The sequence below is a fragment of the Haplochromis burtoni genome, unplaced genomic scaffold (assembly GCF_018398535.1).
Source record: "Haplochromis burtoni strain Fernald_Lab_line unplaced genomic scaffold, NCSU_Asbu1 Contig_267, whole genome shotgun sequence".
Classification (NCBI taxonomy): domain Eukaryota; kingdom Metazoa; phylum Chordata; class Actinopteri; order Cichliformes; family Cichlidae; genus Haplochromis; species Haplochromis burtoni.
Window position 1 is genome coordinate 594,333 of NW_024582628.1, and position 27,236 is coordinate 621,568.

The 27,236-nt window shown below is 39.3% G+C and overlaps 1 protein-coding gene across 1 annotated transcript in view; it reads right to left on the reverse strand.

The window, feature by feature from the left end:
- Nucleotides 1–17,524, reverse strand: part of zgc:165507 (monocarboxylate transporter 2) — a 28,184-nt gene extending 10,660 nt beyond the window's left edge. The window contains exons 1-2 of the mRNA XM_005939239.3: nt 17,299–17,524; nt 5,999–6,245 (exon numbers count right to left, since the gene is read on the reverse strand). Of these exons, the coding sequence (XP_005939301.1) occupies nt 5,999–6,212 (214 nt within the window). The 5' untranslated portion in view covers nt 6,213–6,245; nt 17,299–17,524. The remainder of the gene's footprint in view (nt 1–5,998; nt 6,246–17,298) is intronic.
- Between the last annotated feature and the right edge of the window lie 9,712 nt (nt 17,525–27,236).

Genomic DNA, 27,236 nt, shown 5'->3' on the forward strand with positions numbered 1-27,236 from the left:
ACAGCGTGGACTTCATTACACAGTGGACAAAGACCCAAACTAAATATAAGCACCTAGATCCCAAAAGGGAATGACACATATAGAGACGCGTCTAACAGGTTTTTTTTTTTTTTTTTTTTCCACGAGACTTTAATGTGAGCTGCAAGCGAAGAGGCTGGTTCAGCTCACGATAGATGCCGGCTATCCATCACACTTCAAACAGGATAAAGAGTTGACAGAAATGGAGGCAAACAACTTTTAAAAGCTGTTCTGCGGTTTTTTGAAGTGACTCACCGCCGACCCATTACACGGATGTTTTAAGGGAAATAACGGAGAGTGAACCAGCCCGAAACCCAGTTTATTTATGTGATAAAAGTTTATCCAAATTTTCGGGCTCACAAGAGGCTTTGATGTAAAGTTTACACTTGTAGAGCAGTAAGCAGCAACATCCTGGATGATGCTAACACGGTGGCTTTAAGCCGGAAAAAAAATAAATGCAGATTTTTAAAGGTGCTTGAAATTCACTGGCATGATCAGTCAGGGCAGGTAAAGTTTTCACCACAGAGGTGCTTCTGAATAAGTTACATAAGTTCTCATTTTTAAAGAGACGACAACACTTACATGTTTCCTCACAATATCCACATTTCTAATGATAATTCATGCACGTCACTGGCAACAGTTCTCTTTTCAGCTACTGTGCAGTGTGGTAAAAAGGACTGCTCAATCACTTTGACATGCAGCAAATACAGCAACCTTAAGGTGTTAATGAGGTGGAAATGACATCTCAAGTTCAAGAAACAAGGTTCCCATTGACTTTTTCCACTGAGAAATAAGAGTAAATGAATGTATAAAAGTATATTTACTCATCATCATAAGCAATATTATTGTTAATATTTTTCTAAAATGACCAGGTAAAACATTAAAAACAAAATATTTGGCTTTTTTCCTTATGAGAAACCAGCCTTCGTATCCTGTCTTTAAGACTAACAGTGAGTGTGATACAGTGTGCAGCGTTTCCACAGCCAAGGTCAGCGCTCGCTCTCTCTCTCACTGTGGATTAGTGACACTAATCCAACATAAACACACAGCATGCAGATTAAACACATCATCACAGTGCGACACTCGCTGTGCTGAGTGGATCATGGCGGTTGCTTCACTGCTGCCTGATGTAATACGAGGCAGGATTGCACTCTAGGGCTGAAGTATGCCAAAGGCCGTCACAAAAGATTTCCAATGTTGGGTTTACAGCTTTTAACCACACCTTCTCTTACAGAGAAACAAAAGAATAGCATCGATAGTTCTTTTGTTCTGGAAAACATGTTGTCAGCCAGGTGATATGCACATCAGGGCAAGCAAATGACTATGCAAATTTTTAGTAGCAATATCTGTAGAGCTTCTGTAGAGGAAGCTCTGTCATGCAAAAACTGAAACTGAAATGTAGCTACACAGTTGTACTGCCACTCAAAACGTCTGGTTCCATAACTGAATGCTCAGGGCTATAGACCTGCAGCGATGGGTTAGCTTATTATTTATTATTCTAGTTATTGTTTTTGATTTTTCCTATAAAATAACAACAAAAGAGATCAATACAAATATCAAAAAGTAGCCAAAGTGGCGATATAGAGCGGGGTTCTGTGAAACTTAACTATAAGCCTAATGCTAACCTCCTCTGACAGAAGGATAGCTTAGCATGCTAAGGTTGACATGATGTGGATGATAAACTGGGCGTCATCAGGACGCTACAACACAGAGCGAACACCATCCCCACAGACACAGCGGCCAGGGAAGCAGAAGAACATCACATCAAGAAGTCCCTGAGTAAATGTGATTATCTCAGCTGGACATTTGTCAAAGCTGGGAAGGCGCCTAAAGAAAGCTCCAGCTGATCCAGGAGAGAAGAAAGATAATTCCTGCCTAAGTGAAAACCTGTAGTGATCCCTTATGTGGCACAAACAGAGTAATGTAGTGTACAATGTTAAGTGCCAGCAGGATTTACACATCGAGGAAACCAAACAAGCAGATGGCACAACACAGAAGAGCTAAGGACTAAACAGTCTATTTACACCTACAGGCCAGTGGACACATCCTGGACAGGGAGGAACGCTGGTTTGAGGGCGAAGTCAAGGAGGCCATTTACGTTTAAAGGGAAAGACCATCTCTGAATCGAGGTGACAGATGGCCTAAGGGTCCATCTGTCACCATCCTATATCTCTGTGATTGCAGCCATTCCCCAACTCTCTGTGAATGTAATAATAGCCGAACTTGCCTCATTGTCTATAACTGCTTTCTATGTATCATTCACCAGCATTCATAGGCCGATTGATGCATCGCAGAACAACTTGGGGTTAGTATCTCGCCCTTGACTGGAGGAGCCAGGGATCAAACCAGCAACCTTCCACACACATCTCATGTCGTGTGGGACTTTGCAAATGTGACCTAACTGGCTTATAAAATATAATCCACTGAGCCAAAACCATCAGTATTTTGTTCATCAAAAAGCTTAGCAGGTTGAAGAGACACAAGGTAGCTCAGGGTAGAGGTAATAAGTAAAAGGTCATTTCAGTCATTTGGATCAATTAGATTATTACTTGTGGGTGTCTGGGGCTGTCGGCTCATTACCAGGCAGCTCCACAGTAATGACAGGGCCATGCAAACACCAATACACACACGAAAGCAGCGGTGGGGAATTAGAAAGGTGTTAAACTCTGATTGAATCATCAGCGTGAGAGTCAGAACAAGAGAGCAGGTGTTTAATGAATAGCTGAATGGCTGCAATCAATGTGAACGAATGAGAAACAAGAGCGGCTCGCTCAGTAAGCGCATGTATTGATGCCGTAACCACGTGATAGCGGCATATAGACACTGCTAAGCTAAAGCAGCAGTTAGCGATCGGTGAAAAAGCCAATAACCACTCAAGTTTTTTACTGTTTGATAAATATGTTTCGCTAGGAACATTAGAGCGGTTGTGTCATTACCAGAACAGCAACCATTGGCTTGTTTCAGCCTGATGAACGCCACCTGTCCATAAGGTGTTTACTCATAATCAGAATTACTCACAATCCCAAATTACTTTATGAGACCACAATACTTAATTTTGAGCAGAAGACTTTACCTTATAGTTACTGAATGAAAATTTGTTTTCAATTGAACACAACATAGGAAATGAGCTTTGCGGGTCTGACGATGACAACAGCACACGACAGAGTGACAGGAGGATTACAGCGTGGACAGATGGCACTACCGAGCCAGGAAACTGCAGGCTTGAAGCCAAAGTGGGGAAATACAGCAGGTGATCAGAGCAATATGGTGGAGAGGGCGACCTGCTGAAAACAAATTCCAACCCTTCAAAGGTTCCTTTTTTCAAAACAAAATGAAGAGCCAGCTGCAGCAATGTGGCAGCATTTTGAGAAGATAAAGGATTTGTCCGAATCGTGCTCTGAATTTGATTAGAGGCTGAAAACTATTAGAAATTCTAGTACGCGGAAATAAAAATTCTGCCTCAGTGAAATGAAAATTCGCCTCTTTCCATGTCAGAAGACAGATCAATTTATTTCAAAATCCAATCAACAACCAATAGATTATTTTTTTCCCAATTTCCAGGCTGTAAGTGATTCTGACTCACAAGGAATTACAATTTGTTGTCGTTGCTGTTGTTCGGCTTCAGTTTCTCTGGTTATCTGCAGGCTGTGCATGTGATGCTGTGCTAGCATCTCGTGTGGATTCAAATCCAGGTCATGATCCAATGACACAAACTAGTTCTGTCACTGCATATTGTGTTTACAGGTAGAAACAGTGTGACAATGATGAGAGAAACTATTGAATAAACCATGTCCCATCCTATGTGCCTTTCCTCATATCGTGCTCTTCAGATTTCTTTGATGGTGCATCTGCTAACTCCAACTATCTAGACTCAAGTTATTTAGCATTATTAGGTTGTAGCATTGACAAAAACACAAGTACTCAGATATTAATTAATAACAAATTATTACTGAATAAAAATACTAATTTGCAACTGTATCAATACCAACAATAGCATCTTTGCCTCCGTCAGCTCACACACAACAACCCAAAGCAAGGCTGCTAGCTAACAGCTGCTAGTTTACACTGAGCAACACTTTAGAAAGAACTTCAGAGGTCAGTAAAGCTCTCGTTTCAACAGCAGTAAAGTATTAAACAGTTATCATAAATGTTAATCTGGCTGGCAGACATGTTGACGTTCGCTGTTTAACAATTAGCAATTAACCCATAGCTGTGTTAGCCATCAGTTATCGTTAACGGAGCAGCAAGTGGACTTTAGTTAGATCCAAGAGAAATTGTTATTGCAGGCAGCCACGATAAAGCAGATTATGGACATATGGAGAACAAGCCTGTTCTTTTCTACTTTAACAATGATTTAATTAAACGTTCTCTGGGTTAAATTTTGAAAATGCAGACAGAGACCGGTTCAATCAGTTTCATAGTGGGAGGTCTGTTTTTATGTCTTCTTTAGCATAACTAATACGACGCCTTATACAAAATTCATTTGTAACTTTTCCATAATACTTTTATGCAATTAGGGCTGCTCAATTAATCGAATTTTAATCACGATTACGATCTGGGCTTTCAACGATCATTAAAAATGACTGAGCCGATTATTAGCCCCTCCCTCATTTATCCGCGACACCTTAAAGGCCGGTCCGTGAAAATATTGTCGGGCATAAACCGGTCCGTGGCGCAAAAAAGGTTGGAGACCGCTGATTAAGAGGACCCGAGGGAAGCTCGGAAAGCTAAGCAGAAGTTATTTGGAGAGGAGAGTGACTGCTGTTGGTTGAAAAGAGAGGTAAAAAAACTTCAGTGGTGTTGCACACTATTTTATATTATTTTTTAAAGTCATTGTTAACCCTTTAAATCCGGTCAGAGCAGCACGCTCCGCTTTGTGTAACTATTTTTAAATCCCTGTAGAACCTGAACCACGTAAGCTAGCGCAATAATTTGTTTTGCATATGAAACCAGAGGAGTTGTACTTACATCTTATGCCATCAGCTTGTCCTAGGTCACGGTTTCCTTCCACATATAGCTTTGCAAAAATTGCATAAAAAGCGCTTGCAGGAACAAAAACATAATATTCCAGAAACACGCTTTGCCGATCCGATCAGCTGTTCTTAACACTTCCCACATTGAAAAAGACGTCAGCGCGAACTATCGCATTTCCTGCCCGAAACCGGAAGTGACGTCATTTTCGCGGAAAATGTAGTTTTTTACTTGTAGGCCTTAAAAGCCTATACTGGTCATGTTTGACTTTTCTGAATAGTTTCTGGGATGCTTAGAACTCGAATTGCACTGCTGGAAATAGTTTATTTTGATGCACCTGCTGTTTTCTTTGCAAATTTGCATCATAGGATTGTTTTTTTGTTTTTCCTGCAGTATATAAAAATTGGTGTATCTCAAAAATAAAACTATGAAGACACTCAAAATAAATTTCCTGTTGTTGTAAACTATTTTTTGCAACTTTTTTGTATTTAAAGTTTTGAGGGATAACCTCTTAAATTTCTCCAAGTAGAAATATATGTAAAAAAACAAAACAAAAACAATTTTCAATTTTTTTGTAGTTTATTGCACTTTTTTGCAATTAATTACTATGACTTAATGCATACATATTATTAAAATATGGGCTATAACAGTTATTTAGCAACTTGAAATGCTCCCACAAATGGCACTACAACATGTAAAAAAATAATATAAGCTCTGTCGGACTTGGTTCTATAGTAGGTCTTAAAGGGTTAAATAAATATCGTCAAATAATCGAGATCTCAATTTCAGTGAAAATAATCGTGATTATCATTTTTGCCATAATCGAGCAGCCCTATATGCAATAATTAAATGATCTATGTTTTACGTCGTGTAGTTGCTGTAGCAACAACCCATGACAACCCCACTCTAGAATACCAAATTATTATGAGAGGCTTTCGAAACATGAACAGGTTTAACTATGTTAGAAAAATTTCATTTAGCTTTTCCTTTGTTTTAACCAGTTATTTACCTGCAGCATACATGACGGCGAGCATGATGGAGGAGATCCATGCGATCTGACTGTAGGAGGCGCCGAAAATGTTCTGGATTTCTTTGAAGAAGACTGTGATGGCTTTCGGGAAAGCGTATGAGAATCCTATGGAGATGAAAGATCCAAGTACCACAGCCCACCCCCACCCACCATCTGGTGGGGGCACAGCAGGACTTGTGGCTGGGGTTGGCATCACTGGCCCAACTCAACGCAGATTTGCTGAACGCTGGAAAAAGAAAGAAAGGAGGATATCAAAACTCACAGAGAACTTTAAGGTTATGGAAAAAATGACCCGAGAAGTTCTGTTTCTAGGAAAATGTCATCGATCATTAGGGGTAGTATATCCTGTAGATAAATCACAAGCTGTAGCTCATATTGACAGTATACAGACACCTGTGGGATGACAAAGGAGGTTCAAATGTTTGTTCTCTCTGTTTTTCAGATGCGCAGCTGCAAACAGTAATGTGACACAAGAGCAAGGAGGACATGCCAGAGGCCCTTATCCTTTATAGGGTGTGGGCAAACACAGGATCACGAGATTCCAGAGGGCATGCACTCATTATACCTGAGAGGCCAGATCTCCCCCACCCACTGCTCACCTTGAGCACACCTCCTTCCCACAGGCATTAATGAAACAAGGGTAGAGCTTGACTTACAGAAGTGTAGTGGCAGTTTAAAATCACGTGGTGTGTATACAGAGTAAACCTGACCTAATTATACGTAAGGGAAAAAAAACAAGTATGGAAACTATCTACTGCCACGCATCACTGTACTGATGCTACAAGTCAAGTAAAGAAAGATGCATTTATATTCACGGACACGTGATAAACCAAAAAGGCCAGCTGCTATGTTTTTAGCTCTGTCTAAGCTCATTAGCCTCACCTCTGTCATCAGTCAGAGGTGAGGCTATATAATTTACAGCTGTATAATTAATTTGAGGCACCCACTGAGATGATGGCAGCTAGTGTGGCGTCACAGAAATGAGCAACCTGTCGAAGAGTCAACATGTTTGCTCATGTCAGCGGTGCAGAATCACAAGTGAGTAATTATTGAGATTAACACAGCCAGACTCGGATTACCGGGTACGAGTCTGAAATAATTGGCACCGCTGATTTCACTTCAGCTTTGTGTTATTATGTTTTCATTAGAGAGCGAGGCCCATTTTAAGGTTTAAAAGTCAAACTGGTTCCCTGTTGATCGCTTAATGATGACCTGTTCCTAGCAGACAGGTATCAGCAATAGCTGGTTGCTAGAATACCTGCCAGTCAGAACAGTCATTGTAAGCTTAAAGACAATCCAAGCGTTTAAATCCACCATGAAGTTGTTAGTAAGGGGGAAATTAGCTATAAAGACCTCAGGTCTCAGTCATACAAGCCGAGAGTACGGTCGGCGTCCCTTTGGCAACCACCAGTCTCTAGGGAGGAAGCTGCATTCCTACATGTGGTGAGCGGTTGCTGGAAGTTGCTGGCAGGTGTAACTGGTTGCAAAGAGCCATGTGGTGCTGCACTTTGGTTGCGTACTGCTAATAATTACCAGCTACTTGTCATGAATAGACCATAAAACGTGTCTATAATTCGTTCAAACTGGAAGGAATTACTTAATTAAATGTGTCAATAATGAATTACAATTAAAAATAAATACATAATTATTAAATGTTTTAAATTAAATTAATGAATATTTTATTAATTATTTTCTACTTTTATCCATTATTTAATTATGTATTTAGCTAATTCATTTTGGCACCCATGGCCCTCTACAGTCCAGTGGTAGTGAAGCTGCAAAACCAAAAATGGACAGCATGCTTCAAGGTAAGGTTTACTAGTTTTGAAGCATGCTGCATAAGGCAGAGAGTTTCCATTCAGTACAGGTATCTGCCAGCAACCTCCAGCAGCTGCACACCAAGAAATCCACATTTTTACCTAGCGACAGTTTCTAGGCCTCTCTGACCGAGGGCTAAAATGTTTCTTGTTGTAGACTGTGGCTGAAGTTGGGCATTTATGGGGATGGAGTTCTTTTTGGAGTCAGACTCCAGTGGCCATTAAAGGAACTGCAGTTTTTTGCATTCTGCATTTGATTCATTGTTTAGGGGAAGAGATTGCTGCTGGGGTAGCCGTCACCCGCTATTTCTCAGACATCTAAATAATTGTCAGTGTTTTATTATTTATTTAGAAAAAAAACAATGGTCACGATTAAAACTCAGACCCGCACAGTGCATATCAAGTTTCACCTGTCTGTGCGCTTAATGATAACATCTTTCCCGTGCCAGTTGACTGATCAAGCAGAAAATTGACTAAACATAAACATCATACGAAACCTTACTATCCAGCTTTGTATCTGATCAAGCGACTCGACCATCAGCTCTGACAGTTTCCTCTACAACACAACAGGCAACCACTGGAAAATTCAAACCACAACTTTAAGTGAAATACAACATCATTGTTTTTAACTTTTACATGAAAATATTCAGCTGGCTGATCCAAACGTACCGGCCCTGAGTCGACATCTTACCAGAGCAAGTTTCATTTAAGAACATCAAAGGATTTAACCAGGAGAACCATATGGTTCTCCTGTCCGAGTGCATCAATGACTCGTAAAGACCAGTGTAAATAAATGATGTCACTCTGCTTCCTTGTTCCAGCTCAGGTATGAGCAGACTGCATTGTTGTGGAGACTCATACATTTGCTGCTGTCAATAATTTTGAAAAGCTAAAGAAAGTTAGGAAGCAGGAAATAAAAGACAAGATTATTTCTTGGCAGGAGGCCAGAGAGTGACATCACAACGAACACTTTTAAGGCTTTAAAACGAACGAACTACAGTAGCAAAGTTGGAAAAGCAAGTTCAAACAGGATTTGTTCTGTTTCTTAGCAATGTAGAGCCATTCGTGCATTATTAGCATGACAGCACAATACCTGCTGTTTTGTGCTTAAAAAGTTCACAGAAAGAAATCTGAATCGGAGCAGTGTTTCATTTGGGAATTTCGACTTGGATGTCTATGGATTTCTAACTTTCCACTTCAACTGGAACGCACCAGTAAATAAGAAACTTCAGGGGCCCTGAGACGTGCGGCTGTAGCAAGTCTGTAGAGATTTTGTGTAGTAGATGCATTTCGCTTTTAGCCAACTAGAACATTTCCTCCAAGTAGATTTTCAACTCATATAACAAGTAAACTATACTAACAATGTTGTATGGACTTTTATGACTAAATGAGCCACACAGGCACTGACTAGTTTCAATGTGCATCACTGTGTTCAAGTGATAAAAAACAGGCACTGTGTTGATGGATGAATGACTCTACCTGGCCAGCAAGCAAAAGGAATATTGTGTTTTTCCTTCCTTTTGTCTGTTTTCCTTTACCATATTGGCAGATATGTTGGATATCCAAACTGATATCGTATTGGTACTGGTCTTAAAAATCCTGTATAGTTCAGATAATAATAATTAAAAGCCAAAGGGGAATGACTAAATTTGCTTTTATTTTGGAATTCAATAGTTGTGGAACTGTGTTTTAAATAAGTGAATGATTTAAGCAAAACATCACTTGTGCTAAAAACTGTCCTCTATATATATATATATCTTGTATTGCCCCTTTAATCAAAGTTAAAGATTAGTCTTTCTTCCCGGAGTTTCATATAGTAGGTCTAATCCGTGCTAATCAGATTACAGACTGTCCAGAGCGGCAATTGGTGGAAATACTAGTTTTGATTGATTGAACGTGACAACAGTGCACGAAGGATCCTCAGAACCCATAAGCAGCTTATAAATTGATGGCTGTTAATATGAAGCTCCAAACAGATTGGCCATAAAAGATCTAGTAGGTAAAAAAAGGGAATTGTCCGCACAAGCTTGATGGATCTGGTTTATGATCAACCATATAAGTACACAAGAAGTCAAACAAAGTAAAGTCACTGTTCGGTCGTTACAAAGTCAACACTTACTTCCTTCCAGATCAGTGTCATGTGCCGTCTCCCCTGTGCCCTTCACACCAGTGATCATGAGAGCAGCTACTACGGCCCTGACTGCTGCTTGGGTCAAAGCTGGTGGGTTATAAAACAGTGCCAAGGAACAAGTCAGGTGACAACAACAGGACTGTACAACCACACCCACTTGAAAGACCACTTTTAGAATAAAACATTCCAACTCACCAACCAAACATAATTCATTGTCAAGGTGCTAAGAAAACTTTATTGACTCCTGTCTGGAATTTTTTTCAGATTTGTCTTCCACAGAGGTCAGCAGTTACAGACCAGTATGCTAGTTTGACTATGTACCAGCACTGATGGGCTGATTGCCATGGTGAGTATTTGTATGTTTCACATAATAAATAAGGGCTCGTTTACAGTGGTCATAAAATATGACTGTAGCTGTGAAGTCTTTCCAAAGCAGCATGTTAGACACAGAGCAGCTTCTGTCCTCCATCTGCGTATACATTCACTGGGTCATCGATCATTTAGCCCAAACCTATGAAAAGCCCATTGTCCATTTTCTAGCGGAACCATGTCAGAAAGATCCACAGTCATATTATTTAGTGGTCCAATGTCAGTGAATTAAGATTCAATCACAATCTTTCCTGAAGTTCTTATGTCTTCTTATTATGTTTTTTTAGCATGTTTTCTTGGCCTAGCAATGTTTTCCACTGAGTTCAGGAAACATGATTAGGAAACATATTAGCACTTTTCTTCTTTTGCTTTTTATATGTATATATATGACTGCTATGTTATCTACCTAGCATTAGCTTAGTGACATGAAACAGCTATCTAATAATAACACAAAGGATACATGAAGCTTACTTTGTGTTTTGGCAGAAACCAACGTAAACAGAAATCTTGATTGGAAGACGGCAATAGAAGACAAGTCAAAATGAGCTGAATTCATTATTTTCCAGTAATATCTGCCAAGTATTTTTAAAGATATGTCACTCTGACCCAAGAGGAAGGATTGGCCAACTGGCACTGATTTGGATTAACCGCATTTTTCAAGCATCATAATAAATCCCCCAAAGAATCCATCACAAGTCACCATGTTAGAAAGTGTTCTACAGAGCGACTGTGAAACCACATTTCTCAACAAGTGTGGAGCCATGCACAGAGTCGCTCAAGCTGAACAGACTGAGGTTTTTTTGGGCCTGTGTGATCTCAGTGCACTTGAATTGACCACCTGACTTCACCTTGATGAGTCTTATCCGGACAACAGAGCTCAGTGGAGGGGGCAGCAAGGACACGGCAAGGGGAGCAGAAACCAAAATAGAGTTTCTATAATCAAATCATAGAACTGGCAAAAGCTGGGTTACATACTGGACAGAATGTGTGTGCTGTTTGAGCTACAAGTCTTTGTTTGTAGGGTAAGGTTAGAGTTTGGTTAGTCGTGACAGGTTAAGGTTACAGTAACTGTGCATTATGACAAAAAATGTTCTCCGTGCAAACAGGTCTGCTCACATCTGTGTGTTTGTGTTTTTGTGTGAATGTGTATGTGTGTGTCCTAGAAAGACATCACTTAGTGCCTTGGTAGGAAGCCAAGACATCAAGAAGAATGTCAGGTTTCATTCACAACAAGGACAAAGCTGAGACTCAGTGTTGGATTTCATGTCAGTAAAGAGGAATAAATGAAATTTGCCCTCTTTGAGTTGGCACACCAGACCTACTACATTTCCTGCTAACGGTAGTAGCAGCAAATCAATGACTACATATGATCATGTTTAGATCCAAATCTGACATTAGCATTCTGCCAATCTATTAGTATCTGAATTTATAACACCCGATAACTGAATGATGAAGAAGCAGACGAGACGAGAGAAACATCCTTCAGCCACGTCACGTGTGTTGACATTGAAAACTTTGTCATCCACACCAAAAACACAACAACCAGATGATCCGGGCAGAATGGTGCAGAGCTAAAATGAGTAAATAAATAACTAAACATAACAAATTGAAGTGAAAACTGTTTATTTGATGTATCTCAAAAATAAATAATATTGTCTCATATATCAGATTACCTAATATTGATATCTGTATCAGGCTTAAATATCCTATATCGGCTCTGCAGTAAAGCTAGAGGCCATAAAAAATCACATTAGAAAAGCTTAAAGACTCTAAAACAGTAAGTGCAATAACTCCTTGTACAAAACACATTGAGAACTTGATTTATTGTTATTACAAAAACACTGATTACCACAGGTTTAAACTTTAATATCTCCTTAAGGGAATCATGATTCTCAAACTCTGCCAACACAACTTCAACATCCAGTTATTATTTTTAGATGGAGGTTAATTATAGTTTCCTGAGAGAGATATTGCAGACACCTTTTAAAGGTAGCCTTCAGGGGCCATTAAAGGAGGATGAAAAGAACAGCAAAGACATCCTTCAGAAGAGCAACAATTCCACATTTTCATGTTCACATCTAATTAAAAGTTTTCTTTGAATTCTTATATGTTGAAGTACTTTTTCCACTTTTACTGATAGTGGAAGGTTGAGCAGTGGTCAATTACTAATGTTTTTTAATGGGCTTTTGTGGAGCCTTGTAAGACTTGAATTGTAATGAAGGACAACAGAAGGTTAACTAAATCAGAGTTACGGAGCAAGAGGACACCGGTTTTACCTGGAGGAGATAAATTAAAGCGTAGGATTTGTCTGTATTTGTGAAGACCTTGAACAGAAGAAATACTCAAAAGCTTCACTTAAAAGCTATTCAGGTGAACATATCCTGTAAGTACAAAAGGAAACTTGACCTCTACACTCAGCTTGCCAGCATGCCCCCCTCCTCCTCCTGACTCCGCCAAAGCCTCATGCTGGGACTTGAAGTTATGGAAGATTAGCTCTAAGGTAACCTCCAAGTAACAGTACACCCATTGTTAAAATAGAAGTTCATTATTAACCCAATAAACACCTCTCTAAATGTTGACTAAAGCACACATGCCATCTTCTTATCATCACAACAACAATCTAATCTCACTTCAGCAGTCAGGCAAACACACTCGCCCATATTCTTTCACAAAGAAATAATTCCTTTAAAATCTGCTTTATGATTAAAAAGGCCATCAGGCAGAGGGTCTCCCCATAAAGTACACTAACACTGTAGTTCCCTTTCTCCTCAGCCTCTGGCCTTTTACTAACTCCGGGATGCCTTGATTTAGAAAATAAATTTCATGTGTGGACACAAGAGCATGCTGGGAGGCTTATTCACTTTTCCATATGGGCTGCCAACACCCACATTAAACATCCAATCCTGAGCTCCCTCTCCACTACACACCTCTGACCATGTCATGAAGGTCACAGAACTGTAATCATGTTATATTTAATAGTCAGACAGCAAACGTTAGTCATGTCTAGAAATGTGTATGGGGGGGAAGGATACTAATGTTATGTAATGATACTAATTCTGTTGCTCAGAATATTTGTACTTTTTTTACCCTATTACTTGACGAATAGGGTACAAAAAAAAACTTAACTAGCCATCATAAGAGTCCAAAGAAACAGTTTTTGTAGTTTTTGATCAGTGCCGAGTGGTTCTGTGATGGTGTGTCATGGGTGGGTTCACATCTGGCATGATTTCCATCTTTCAAATAAGAATCAGGTAGAATCAGTTTGAGTCTGCTCTTTGCTCTTTCTTTTCTCTTTTTAATGTAGGGAGCTAACTTTTTTTCATTTGTGAACTATCACTATTTTTCAAACCCTTGCAACTGTACTGCTGATCCATCAAGGTATGGAACTTCTGAGGGTGACCTGTGGTACCAGATCCTTTGGGTCTTGTGGGTTAAGCTTCTGGATAGGCCATGTTTAGGGACATCCTGTGGACGTTTTATCGAGCTGATCTGTGGAGTCTGGAGGCTTGCTCCGTACTTGGAATCTTTGACCCTCTTACTTATTCTTAACTGTTGTGTTTTCGTGATTTGCAGTACACTGTTGAGGAGGAAGCTGCTGTCAGAGTGCATTTACATGGGTTTTACATGACAAAATAACAATGCTGAAACCCAAGGCCTGGCTGTAGTTTGACTATTCTGGATGTTAAGTGATTAACAGTAAGTAAGTAACATATTTTCTCAGTGTGGAGTATACGCCATGTTTAGTGTTCATAAGGTCATACTAATGAAACCTAATCCAGAGGTTTAGCAGGTTTCCAAAACAGTCCTGTCCTGTTAGAAAACCCAGTTGTGTCCAAGTTTCTATCATCCAGCTGTTGATGTGAAGTAAAGTTAAATAATTTGAAGGTAGTCCTCCTTCATTATTCCATCCACTGTGCAAAACAGGCTCAGAGCATGATGCTACCACCACCGTGCCTGACAGTTGGTACGGACGATCTGATATCCTCGTGTTCGTGTTGTTCCCTTGTCATCATAAATAATGTTGTTCCAGGTTCAACATTGCAAGTGACCGTCTGCTGACGTCATCCGCGACCTCGAAAAAAACAAACGCCTTCAAAAAAATCTACTTCACTTGCGAGAAGAGAAACCGCCTCTGTAAGGACAATATGTATAATGCTTACCGTTTATTAAAGGAAAGTATCCTGAAATGCAAAGAATTCAAGTTCCTGGATCGGCGGACAGAAGCGGTTTCTCTTCTCGCAAGTGAAGTAGATTTTTTTAAGGCGGTATTTTTCAAAGGCACAAAAGGGGGACGTCACAACAATGTGATTGGTCACTTGCAATGTTGAACCTGGAACAACATTTATTATGATGATGTGGGAACAACACCGACACGAGGATATCAGATCATCCCAGTTGGAACAGTGTTCTCAGGTTTGACAGCCTCACCTTAACTCCATTCAAATATACTGTACCTCTTGTTAATGTGACCAAAAAAAAGCTCTAATAGGCATTTTTGTTTTTTATGTGTATAGCTGCAAATTTCAATTGAGCTTGAAGTTGTTTATTTTGGAGCAAGGGTTTCTTTTGCTGGTTAGCACCCTTAGCCCATGTCCATCTAAAACTTACTTCTCCGTGGACAGTGATGGTGTTGTTTCAGCACTTTTCAGTTCATGGCAAGCCGGAGCCGTGGTGATTCCTGGATTGTTTCTGGATCTCCTAACCAATTTCCTCTCACCTTAGACTGACGGTTTAGGTCTTCATGCAGATTTTGGAAAAGTGATGACACATAAAAACAACTTGTACTTATGAACCTCAAGAGACTTTCCTAATTTGTGTCAGTTTGAAAATTGTGGAGTTAGCTGGACTTCCCCATTGTTTTGAGTATTGGAATGATGTCAAACAAATACGTTTTATGCTCGCAAAGATAAACTGAATAAGCCTTTGAAACCTAGCCCTAGAACCAATTCAATTATTAATTGATTTAAATGAATCTATATATTTGAGTCTTTATGAATACTGGCCCTGTGTGCATTAGAGACAAATATAAAATGAATTCAAATTTGTTCACCTAATTCTTGTTTTTCTTAAAAGACATTAAAGATGTATGCTGTACAATCATTCCACCCAGAAAAAAAGTTCAAATAAATTACCATGACATTCATGCTCATGAAGAGTGAATCTAAACTTCTGACCACAACAACAATCTCCTCAGGCAAAGACATAAATGCTAGCCAAAGAGTAACTTAGTTAAAAACAAACAACAACACACATTTTAAGATTTCTGCCCACATGGTCAGAAAGGTCACTGCTTTCGGAGAAACAAACAGTGTGGACATTGTCAACTGCAGACTGTTTAGGTTAAATCTACAGACAAGACAACATTAAAAACAATCAAAATGGGACGGAGACTAAATAGAGAAAAATGCTAACTTCGTTTCTGATGGAAGGGCATGATATAACAAACTTAGGATATTAAAAAAAAAGCTAAAATGGAAATTCTAATCATAAGAAAATTCTGGACATATCAGTAAAGTAAGTTAAAGGAACACAGATGACTAATATCACACGTATTACTTTATAGCAATGATACGTTTTCGCTGGTTAGCCGTGCTTGCACCTGGTCAAAAAACTGTCCCACACATCTCCTCATAAAACAACACAGATGTACAGATTTGACATGTTAACTGGTGAGCATTGGAGGAGCTGAAACATGTTTTATTTTTCTTTCCTTTGGAACAAAGCAAGCTAGCTGCTGACCAGTTTATATGCTATACTAAGCTAACTAGCTGCTGATGGTAGTTTCATTTTTTTGGTGCGGGTAACAATATTATTATCAGACTCTCAGCAAGAAAGTTAAAAACAGTATTTCCAAATACTTGTGAGCTTTTTAAAGTTTTTTTTTAAAGTTTATGCATAGTCCCATGTAAATCTAATGCAAATAAATAATGGATGCAAAAGACCTTTTCATCTGCTAGCAAAATGTCATTAAAATGACAATAACAAGTTGTGACTGAAAAGTTGTACTCATGAGACATTTAACAAACTGAAACTCGACTCAGAACATTTCAGTTCTGCTCCTATGGCCACAAGTGGTTTGATAAATCCGGTTTATACTAGCTACTGTAAGCCACCTAGAACTTAATTACTGATCTTCAGTTTACAACTCTGCCTGTGCTTTAGCATTTTAGCATCTCACCACGGAGGGCGCTGTTACAACCACATATTTGATAACCTGCTAAGATGCTCTGTCACAGCCAACTTGCACGACAGGATCATAGATTACAAACTACAGACTTAATTTTTTCACTTCTATTCAAACCTAAAACTGGGGTCGTGTAAGCTTTTTGCCATTTAAGCTAAATACACATAGGGTACTCATCACATGCAGAATGTGAAGTTATTCATACAGATCACTAACTGAGCAGGAGTGAACCAGACCTGACGTGGACATAAATACTTGTGACATCCTAAGATAATAATACACTTTTTTCTCTTTCAAAGTTCGACTCGATCAGAAATGCCTATAGCTGGAAAGGCGCAGGAACTGGAGAGTGATTCCTCAGCACTGCAGCCTAATCATATGATGCTGCTGATAGAGACCGGATATTGACCGGATGAAGCCAGTCTTAATGCTCACGGCCTACTAAACCGGATGCTTCAAAACAGCCCAAAAATCAGTGCAAATATATTTTAGGACTGTGCACCTCAGCTCTTCCACCTGCGACAACTGACAGCAAAGCGGCAGATGGGTTTCCCTTCTCTCCTCTCTTCAAAGGCTCCTGAACGCATCATAAAATGCGGTCACCCATCCGACTGGGACACTTGCAGCGCCGCAAGCCGCTGTCTTGACAGGCTACAGCGCTCATTCACCGCAGCGCACACGCATCCCTGCATCGCTCGGTTAATCCTCGGGCTCACCGGCAACGTCGGCGCGTCCTTCACTGCAGTCAATGACAACCGGGCACTCGATGTTACTTTACCTTCTGAAGGAGGCTGTGCGTGCGTGTCCTCCGCGGGCTGCCGGCTGCGATGACCTTGGAGCATAAAGATGCGTGCGGCTGTGTTGTGGACAGATCGCTATTTGAATTTCCTGAGTGAGCCGCTGCCTGACGTTGAGCTGTTGCGCACCACAGAGGGCGGCGCTGCCTGCCCCGTCTCCGTTTTAGATCGTGATCCGAGCAGCCCAGCTTTTTTGTTTTTTGTCACCATCCCTAGACCCTGATTTGGAGTGGCGTGGAAACACCACAGCGGAGAAAAAGACAATAGATTTTGGCGTTTTAAGCGTTTAAACAAAGTACACGTCTTTAATATAATAATTTAATAGTTATATAATATTTTAATAATTAATGATAATTAATAATTAGTTATAATTTAATTTAATTATATTAAATTCATATGGATTGCTTCTGAAAATGTCTGTCTGGTCTACTGCTGCACTTTAATCTCTGTCAGATGAGCTTGGCTTGTTCTTATGAATTTAGCTTTAATTATATTTCCTCTTTGTAATGTAAGGAAAAAATGAGGATGTTATACATTTTTGTGTGTTTATTACAAACACACACACAGACACACACAAAGAAGGATAAGAGTAGTGCTGTGGGTTACTGCAAATATTGGCATGATCTATGCCAAGTACTGAAGTAAGTATTGCCAGTACCAATACTGATAACCATCATAAGCAGCTTGTGTTGGGGAGATCAGAGTGGCAGGACTTATTACATGAGTTGTCATCAGTTTCTGAACACATTTTATTGACCGCTAAATCCACAATAGACAACACAACAAAGCATAAAACACTCCATCCAGTTATTCATGTATTCTAAAACAGGGTTTTGTTTCTTTGAAGCTCTGGAATGTAAATGTACATGTCTCTAAAACACTTTGGGTGAACCTCTGTTGTTCAAACTGCTACAGGCTACAAATAAAATAGACATGACATCACAAAAAGATGCAGGCGGCATTTTTCAGAATGAATGCGTGAGGTATATTTTTTAATTCCCCCTAAAATAATTTACTTAACACAATTCAGTGGGACAGAAACAAAGTATTGATCCTATCGTGCTTGGATCAATTCAACACCAATACCATCAGTATTGCTACTATCGATATTTGGATTGTTCTACCACCGGTAACAGAAATGTTAAATCATTTTATATAATTATTACTTAAACACTTATACATTTACATTTGCAAGTCACACCTCTTTTATAACTGGTAGTGCTGAAAAGAGTTTTGCTAAGGATAACACCAGTGCGCCCTCTTTCCTTCAGACGCATTTTAGGAATTGGGACTTTGACTTCTTAAGACTTACAGATTGTGTCAGTCTAAAGGTCACTTTGATGGAGGAGACATGGAATGAGGAAGAGAAGAGCTCTACATCCTAAAAATAAATTTTTAAAAAAGAAAGCTCATGCATGTCCATTTGAATGAAGGTGCAAATGAAAGTGACAACAGGTGAACTGTAGAGCCAATAACAGAAGTTACAGCATACAGTGGTTTTTAGGTTTGGTTGGCTTTTTTTAAAAATTGCAGTGATGAAAGGGACCTGACAGAAAGTTTGGGAACAGATCATTTAAAAAAAGACACAAATGAGCACAGTTCATTATCTTACCATTTACCACTGTATGGTTTAACATTTAAAACTACCTGATGTTACCTGATACAACTTAAGCTGACTGTAAGCAAGCATTCGAAAATGATGATATAGCACAGTAAGTACTAACCTATGATGCACATACTGGTATTCAGAAATAGTGATGATTGAAAAGTTAATTTGTTAGATTTGTATAGTTTTACTAACATCTAGAACAAATAGATTCCAATTGACTCTATGGCTGATCTTCTTTGAGAACTGTCAACTGACTAAGTTTCTGGCCCTTTGAAGGATTGTAAAGAAAAGCAGTCTGTGGTGGCCGTGATAAGGGAGGTGGCAGTCATGTGCCCAACAGTCTTGCAGGCACTGCCAAGTCCTCACCCTCTGCTCAGTGCAGTGCACACACAGATAATTAAACATATGTACAAACCTTTGAATTTCAAATTAGCAGACAAATAAAATACATCACAGATGTGTGTTTAAATGTTGTGTTCCTGCAGGTAGTTTGAAACTGGAAGATGTTTGATCAGATGTACCATTATTGTCCTACTGTCACCAGTAGGACAATAATTACTTCTCTGCTCTTTGGTGTGAGGAGGAGCCAAGGTTATTACAGTTAACTACAACTAAACTAAAAACTAAAATTATATATATATTTTTAAATTGTTAACTAAAATACAAATAAAATTTTGAATTTTGGACTGAAATGATTTAATTAATTTGGTATAAATAAATACATAAATAAAACATGTATTAAAACTTGCCTGATGAGGCTTTGACAGATATATTTATTGAGACTTTGGACGTCTGCAACACTTTGAGTCAACTGCGTTCAAAAGGTTGTGTGTTTTTATTGTAATACCTGTACTATTTTGCCTCTGATATATTCCCTGCATACAAAAATAATCATTAAAGCCTAAAACTAAGACTCAAACTAATAGACGCTAAACTAAAGCTTAACATTTTCAAACTGTAATAACTGTGGGAGGAACAGGGGGAGCACTGCCAGAGACCTACAATATGGCCTCCAGCAGGCTACTCAGGTGCCTGATTCAAATAAACTGTCAGATACAGAATCCATGAGGGTGGCATTTAGTGCTCACAGGTCGGTGCCACCGTAAAGTACTCGACGGTGCTGGGATGGAATCCATCATCGAGAGTTTATGCTGATGCAGTGGGCCCTGGATTCCCGACAAAGGGCAATGCCTGGCCTCGTGTGACCGGAGTTTCTTGCTCTTATCTGGGGGCCAGATTGCAGGGGTAGTTGAGATGGTTCCTCCTTTCAATGTGGACCAATAACGGCTCTACTCTAAAACCCTCCCAAATGACTGAACTCTTTGCTCTCTCTCTAAGGGAAAGGCCTCAGTGTGTCAACCCTGCCAAATATTCTGGGAGATTCCCCAGGACACCGTCCACTGTCTCATCAGAAACATGCTCAGGGGCTGTCAGGCATACATGAACACAACTGAACAGGCTTGGTCTGTGATTTCAGATTTGAACTTTTGTTAAAACATTTTGCTCTGTATCAGTAAAATTTTTTAACTTTAACATTGCTTTCACCAGGCTCCTAGAAGCTGTTTTAGTGTTCCCTTCATTTTTCTGTGCAGCCTGTAAGAGAGACTATCTTACAAAATACAGATAGAAGCTAAAATTGCAACAAAATCCCAAAACGTTACAAAAGTATGCTCACTGCAGAAAATGTGCATGCAAAGGTCTTGAAATCAGCAACACTAGTGGATCAAATTGAAGAGGCAATAGAAAAACAGCTCCAGAGTCAATGGGCATTAAAAATGGCAGTGTCTGAAGAAGCTGATATCTGTCACTACTGAGGGGAGTGGAAGTGTTGGTACTGATGAAAAGCCTCAAAAATATACCCAAAATCTGAGGAAGGAATCCAAAAATGTAAGTTTATGAATAATCTGTAAAAGTATATATAAAATAATATACAGTTTTTCGTGATAAATGTTGGAATTCCATTATTCTAAAAAGAAGAACGTAAGACATGACTAAATAACTCAAGTTGAAATTTGAAATTAGTGGAGGGTTGATTTACTGCATACAGGGACCTTTGTTTTTTCTGTGATGTGAGGGTTTTAGTCTTTCTCTAAAATGTTCTTGTGTGTACAAAACGGCCGACATCAAACACACCCGATCTGGGTCATTTGACCTCAATCCACAGGATTAATCTGAAAGGAGCACAGTGACGCTTCTACATATGGTAGCGCTGACTTGGCACATGTAAAGATGACATTTAACAGCAAAGGCTCAATGAAACTTTAAAGATGCAATGAATAATGAAAAACAAATGAAAAACATTCCTTTTTCAATTTTTGCAGGTTTTGCATGTTCTTCTTCTAAATGTTTCGAGAGATTATCTCAAGTGATTTCATCAGTCGTCTCTTCAAGCTGCAATGAGACATTGCCAATTTCATGCCTTCATCTATAATCAAATGATCAAAAACCAAACCTGCCAAACAGCAACATGTTACCTTTATGCAACCAGTCACATCATAATTAGTTTTGTTCAAAGTACAGATATGGCTCTATTCTGTGAACTTAACAGAATTTTTCTGTTCTGCTTTTCTTTGGGCATTTTCTCTTTACATTTATTACTTTCAATTTTGGGGTCATTTTAATTCATCTCTGTGCATTTTTTCCACAATGTGTCATTTTTACTTGGCAAATTAAATGAATCTAAAGTGCAGTTCAGGTGATCCTGGCATTTAGTTTGCTCGAGAGGGTGCTCATTATATTTTCAAAGTCCATAAGCAGCCAGAGGTCATTGGATGGGGCACTGAGAGAGAATACCTAAAAATGAGCCAAGTGCATCATTCAGTGCATTTGGTCAAATGATGGGTTATCCATTCCAGAAAATATATCAAGAGCCCCGTTACCTCTAACACTAAATTCACCCATCCATCCGTCTATTCATCCATCCATTCATCTACTTCTTCTCAGGTCATTTAAATGCAAGAGGATATAAAACACAAACCTCTGTTGTTCCTTTTCCACATGGGATTTTACATAGAATGAACACATTTAAATATGTGATCCAAAAATGGAATTGTTGATTTATAACTTACACAAGTTAATAGTTGGATGAATATCTTATTTTTCTGTGCATGAAATTAAAATTCGTAATAAGTGTGTAAAAACACGTGAAAACAAACGAAAGCACAATTTTTAGATCAAATCGGAACAAAAACGGGGGAAAGGATCGATTAAAAACGGCGTGTGTATAACTTCAGTTTATGTCATTAATTCATCTAGCTTTTCACATTCTCTGTAGTTTTAAACCACAGACTGTATCTAAAAGATGGACATGCCTGCTGGATGAGCTAATAACGTTACAGATAAAAAAACAAAAAAACAATGTCATTGTCAACTCGTCAACCACTAGTGCCTTGCTCATTTCTGTCAGTGGTACGAGTCTTAAAGTCTGAGGTGTGCAAGGTGAACAGGAATGGAGACACCACAGTTCCCCGTGTAGCTCCTGAACTACACATCACCAAATCAAACAGCCCAATCTCACACAGTGCAGCCTGTCTGTCTGGTAGTCAGTGATCCATGAGATGGTTCATCCATGTGTTTCCTGATGTTTCCTGCTGCTTCTCTCTCTTGTGTTAATTGGAGATAGTTTAGCCAGGAGCCATCACCATTCCCCTCTGAGGCCTTCCTCAAACCGCAACTGCAATTCATACTCATGCCATCAGCCATTAGCTACTACAAATACTGTCAACTTTAAAACGAGGATGTGGTCCCACCTAGTAAAATACACTTAAGAACTCAAAGAAGGTGACCTGGATCGTGCAGCTGTTACTACCTAAAATAAATAAGCACAAGCTCTCTGCAGGATGTAGATGGCTGCTTCATTCATTCACCGATTTGCTCTGTATAAAAAAATGAGAAGGGTTCAGGAGATGTTTTCACCTGGAGTCTCTCCAGCACTTTGATCACATACAATGTGAGAGTAACTGATTGATAGTTTCTTAAACTCAGATGGTGTCAGCATGTTTGGTATAGGAACTAGACAGCGTGTTTTCTATAATACCAGCATCTTATCCTATTTCAGACTGTGGTAGCCAGCCGTCTGTGACTGGGGATTAGAGAGACCAGTGAGGATAGTGTAGGGTGCGTGGTGGTGGAGGAGGAGGAAGCACAAGGCTAAACCTGTTGAAGAAATTCAATTTGTGATATAGCTACAGTAAGTATAGCAATTAAATATTTTAAACTTTTAAACTACACAACTTCATTGAAGTTAACATCTAAAACGTGCATCCATTTGTGATATACAGGCTATTGTTGCAGTCAGTGTTTCAGGAGCAGCAGAACTAAAGGCTGACTGAAGTCCATGCTCATTACTCAGCTCTCCGGGGATTACACAACAACATTAGCGCTGGGCCCTGCAGTCTGTTTTCTTACCAGAGATCACCAGACGACATGAAAACACTAATCATGGACCCTTATTTAAAGTAACATAAACATAAACTTCAATTATGGTGGTTTCAAATACAACGTTGAACCAGTGGAGACTTTAGATTTGATTCTGACTTTATGAAAAGCAAATAAACTGTCCCCAGTGCTGCACCATTCTGGCCTTATCCAAATCCTCACAAAACACTTTGTGTGTCCATTTTGAGCTAAATATTTCAGAGGCTTCGGGGGGGGGGGGAGCCTTGAATGATCTAACATCTAAACTGCTTTTTACCAGTTTTGCTTCTTGAGCGCTTTGAAAACTATCAAAATGCTTATTTTCAAAAGTCTTTCATGTTTGGCAAAAGCTGCGAGCTATATCAAAATCATTGTTTTCTCTGTCATATGTACAGACCTCTAGATGCCTCAATGTGTGACTGTGGATTTTTGCAGGAGATTACATGCAGTTTTCTTAAACACCTACAGCGGTGCTTCGCTATAACACGGTTCACCTTTCGCGGCCTCGCTGTTTCGTGGATTGTTTTCGTGCAACTTTGCTTGGTTTTTTTGGTTTTTTTTATCAGCGCATTGTTTTCTGAGTCCTGATTGGCTGTAGACCATAGTCAATCAATCTACTGCCATGTCTTCTGTCCAGTACAGAATGCGTTCAGCTTGTCAAATGTACATAACTCTTCGATCGCTAGCAGTGTGACTCTGAAGTGCTGCACTGTATGTTTGTAAGTTTTCTCCCCAACAAACACAACAATGTCGACGAAACGTTTTGCACCGTCAAAGGCGCCTGCGGTAGCTCCCAAAAGGCAGAGGAAGATGATAACCATCGCACAAAAAGTTGGACTTCTGGACATGCTAAAGGAAGGTAGAAGTTACTTTTCGGGATTATAAGGTGCATTAAGCGAAACAAAACAGTCAGATAAGTCAAACTTCACTCAGCTTCCTCTACTTTTGTACCATTGATTAACTAATGTTGAATTCTCTGGCAGCTGCTCTATTCCCATGTTCTGGACCTAAAACAGGGTGTGATCTTTGGTTTCATCCTATAATACTGGACTTATTTTTCTGCGAAGGTTTGAACTTTGAAAATGTTTAAACAAGAGAGAAAAGTGTGAAAATGTTCATGCCTGTCTGAGAAAATTGTATAAAATGTGTAGTGAGAGGTTTTACAGCCTTAAAACATCTATAATAATTGTAAAAAATAAAGCTGGCTACTTCGTATATTTCACCTATCGCGGGTTATTTTTAAAACGTGACTCTCGGGATAAACGAGGGACCGCTGTACCTGTTTAAATTTACTCTGTGTAAATTTAAACTGGTTTAACAGCTAATATAGGCAGAGTTTTACCATTTTGTAAGTTAACTAAGGAACACACAAATGGTTTGAGAGCATTTTTAATTCATTAATGCTTCTCTTGCACATTTTACAAGCTCATCCCATATTTTCTGTCTCAAACCCTGTCAAGTCAGGTAATGTATACATCAGACAGCCATCCCACAGACTTTTATGTAGTGTAAGTTTAAAGAAAAAGTAGGTTTCTGTCATTGCTCACACAGCAAAATCTATATCATAACTAAACCTCAGAAATCTCAGCCAAAGGAAGAATAATCAAGGCCAAGCAAATATGTGATTCTTGACTGACTCCACTGACAAATCTTACAGTTGTTTGTGTTATGCCCCCTCTAGAGGTGACCAAGAAACATCATTAAAGGCATCCATCAGCCACAAGTCCCAAGCAAACAGAAGAACAACCTGAGATAAAATTTATTTATTTTTAACAACATTTTTACAAATAGAGGAGCATAAATTGATGTCAAAGTGAGACAAGGCCAACATGACAAACAACCAGATATGTCCAAAGAAGCACTACCACGATAATCTTACCAAGAGAATTGACATAAATACACTTATTTAAATGTAAACACAAAGCACACAACTGCAGGTGTTGCTGGTTGGAACGACATTATTGAAGCAGTGTGGGATCATTTTGACAGAAAATAGAACAGCCATCTTTCAAAGGTGGGCTTTTTCAAGACATCTGGAGAACGACTCCTGAAGACTACTTTAGTACATAATACTGTATATAAATTATTTTTTTCTGTGCAAAACACTCATGCATGCAAAGTTACAGCGCAAATCAGAGTCCACACTTTATTTTTTAACCTGTATTAGCATTGAAAGCCTTCCTGTAACAGCTGGGTGCTGCAGTTTTTAAGAACACTGATAACAAAAGGACATTTGAAGGACTATTTTTGGTCATGGATTAATACATATTTGATATTCTGGTGAGGTTTTTTTTTTTTCTGGCAGCATGATGGTGAATGTGTCATGTTCATTATAATGAAGGAGAATGTCAGCTAGTCCGTTTTGGCATGGCCTTAATCATGCATGGATAACAGAGGAGCTCTGTGGCAAAAGTTGGTTTGGGGATTTTAGTGGGTTTGGTTTATGCTGTGATAAGTTGGGAATTATTGTTTATCCCCTGCTGAATTTATTTATGAATTTATAAGCTTGCTCACCTCCAAACAAATGGAAATAAAGCCTCTCTTTTTTTAAATTGTATAATTATAATGAAGAGAGACAGAATAGCAACCAAAAATCCAGAACAAAAAAATAAAAACACATTAAAGAAAAGGTATAAACTGACCTGCATGTCACCGAGTGAAATCAGTAGTTTTATCCCCTACAACCCAGCCAGAATTCTCAGTTCCACGATTGGCTGTATGACCATGTGGCACACAGACTGCAATCAATAAATTAATGAATTATAGACACTCCTGATCTCCATTAATTATGGGTATAAAAGTGCACCTGTCCATATGATTTATTCCATTTCAACCCTTTCCATCACCATGAGTCGGGGACTTTAAACTTGGCTGAAATGGACTACAATACCATCGTTAAGAAGCTTGGTGAGAAGCTAAGAGCTTCTTAATGATCAGAAAGTAGTAGGTACCACAGTCACCAAGAAAACTACTGGTAAGACGCTATGCTTTAAGGCACTGCAAGATTATATTCCGTTTAGGGCTGCCACAAACGATTATTTTGATAGTCGACTAGACACCGATTATTTGTGCGATTAGTCCGAAAAAGTCGGAGCACTTTTCCAAATATATGATGTATTGATTAACCAAGCAGATATTTGAAGTTTACACGACTACTTTCTCGCCCAAAAATATCTTAAAAGGTCTGTTTTGTGACCCAGAAAGACTAATATTAAAACTAAGCAGCTGCCGCCATTATTGGAAACTGGAATTGGCTGGATTCTGGGATAGAGTTGGGCCACGAAGGATACCCCCGCCCCATCCTTCAAATCCAGCGAAAAGGAGGACACATTTGTTGGCCGCATTTGGAGGAGTTTTTGAATTTGGACAGCCTTCGTTGCGTCGCTGTGATGTAATCGACCTAGAAATGCAGTCTCAGAAGGATGCGGCCCCTGAAATGTGGACACGGGTATGATATTCGATACTGCTTCTTCTTCGGCGTTTAACGGCAGCTGGCATCCTTGTACATGCAGTGCTGCCATCTTCTGTTTCAGTCCGTTATTACACTCTTAAATCCTACTACTTAGTCCTGCGTCTTACAGGATCTTACAAAGCTTCAAACGATGCGTCGACTGTTAAGTTAGTCATCGACAATTTTGATAGTCACCGTAATCATGACTCGTCGACTAATCGTGGCAGCCCTAATTCCATTGACTGTAATCTGTAATCCATCCTGTAAGCACGGAGGTGGCAACATGATGCTTTGGGCTATTTTATTGCTAAGAGTACAGGACAACTTTGCCACATTGAGAGGCCAATAGATGGGCACAGGGGCTATAAAGGTTTGGCCAAAAAACTGAGCCAGAACACGGGTGGTGGGTGGATCAGTGGCCCAGTGGCCAAGGCAACAAAGGA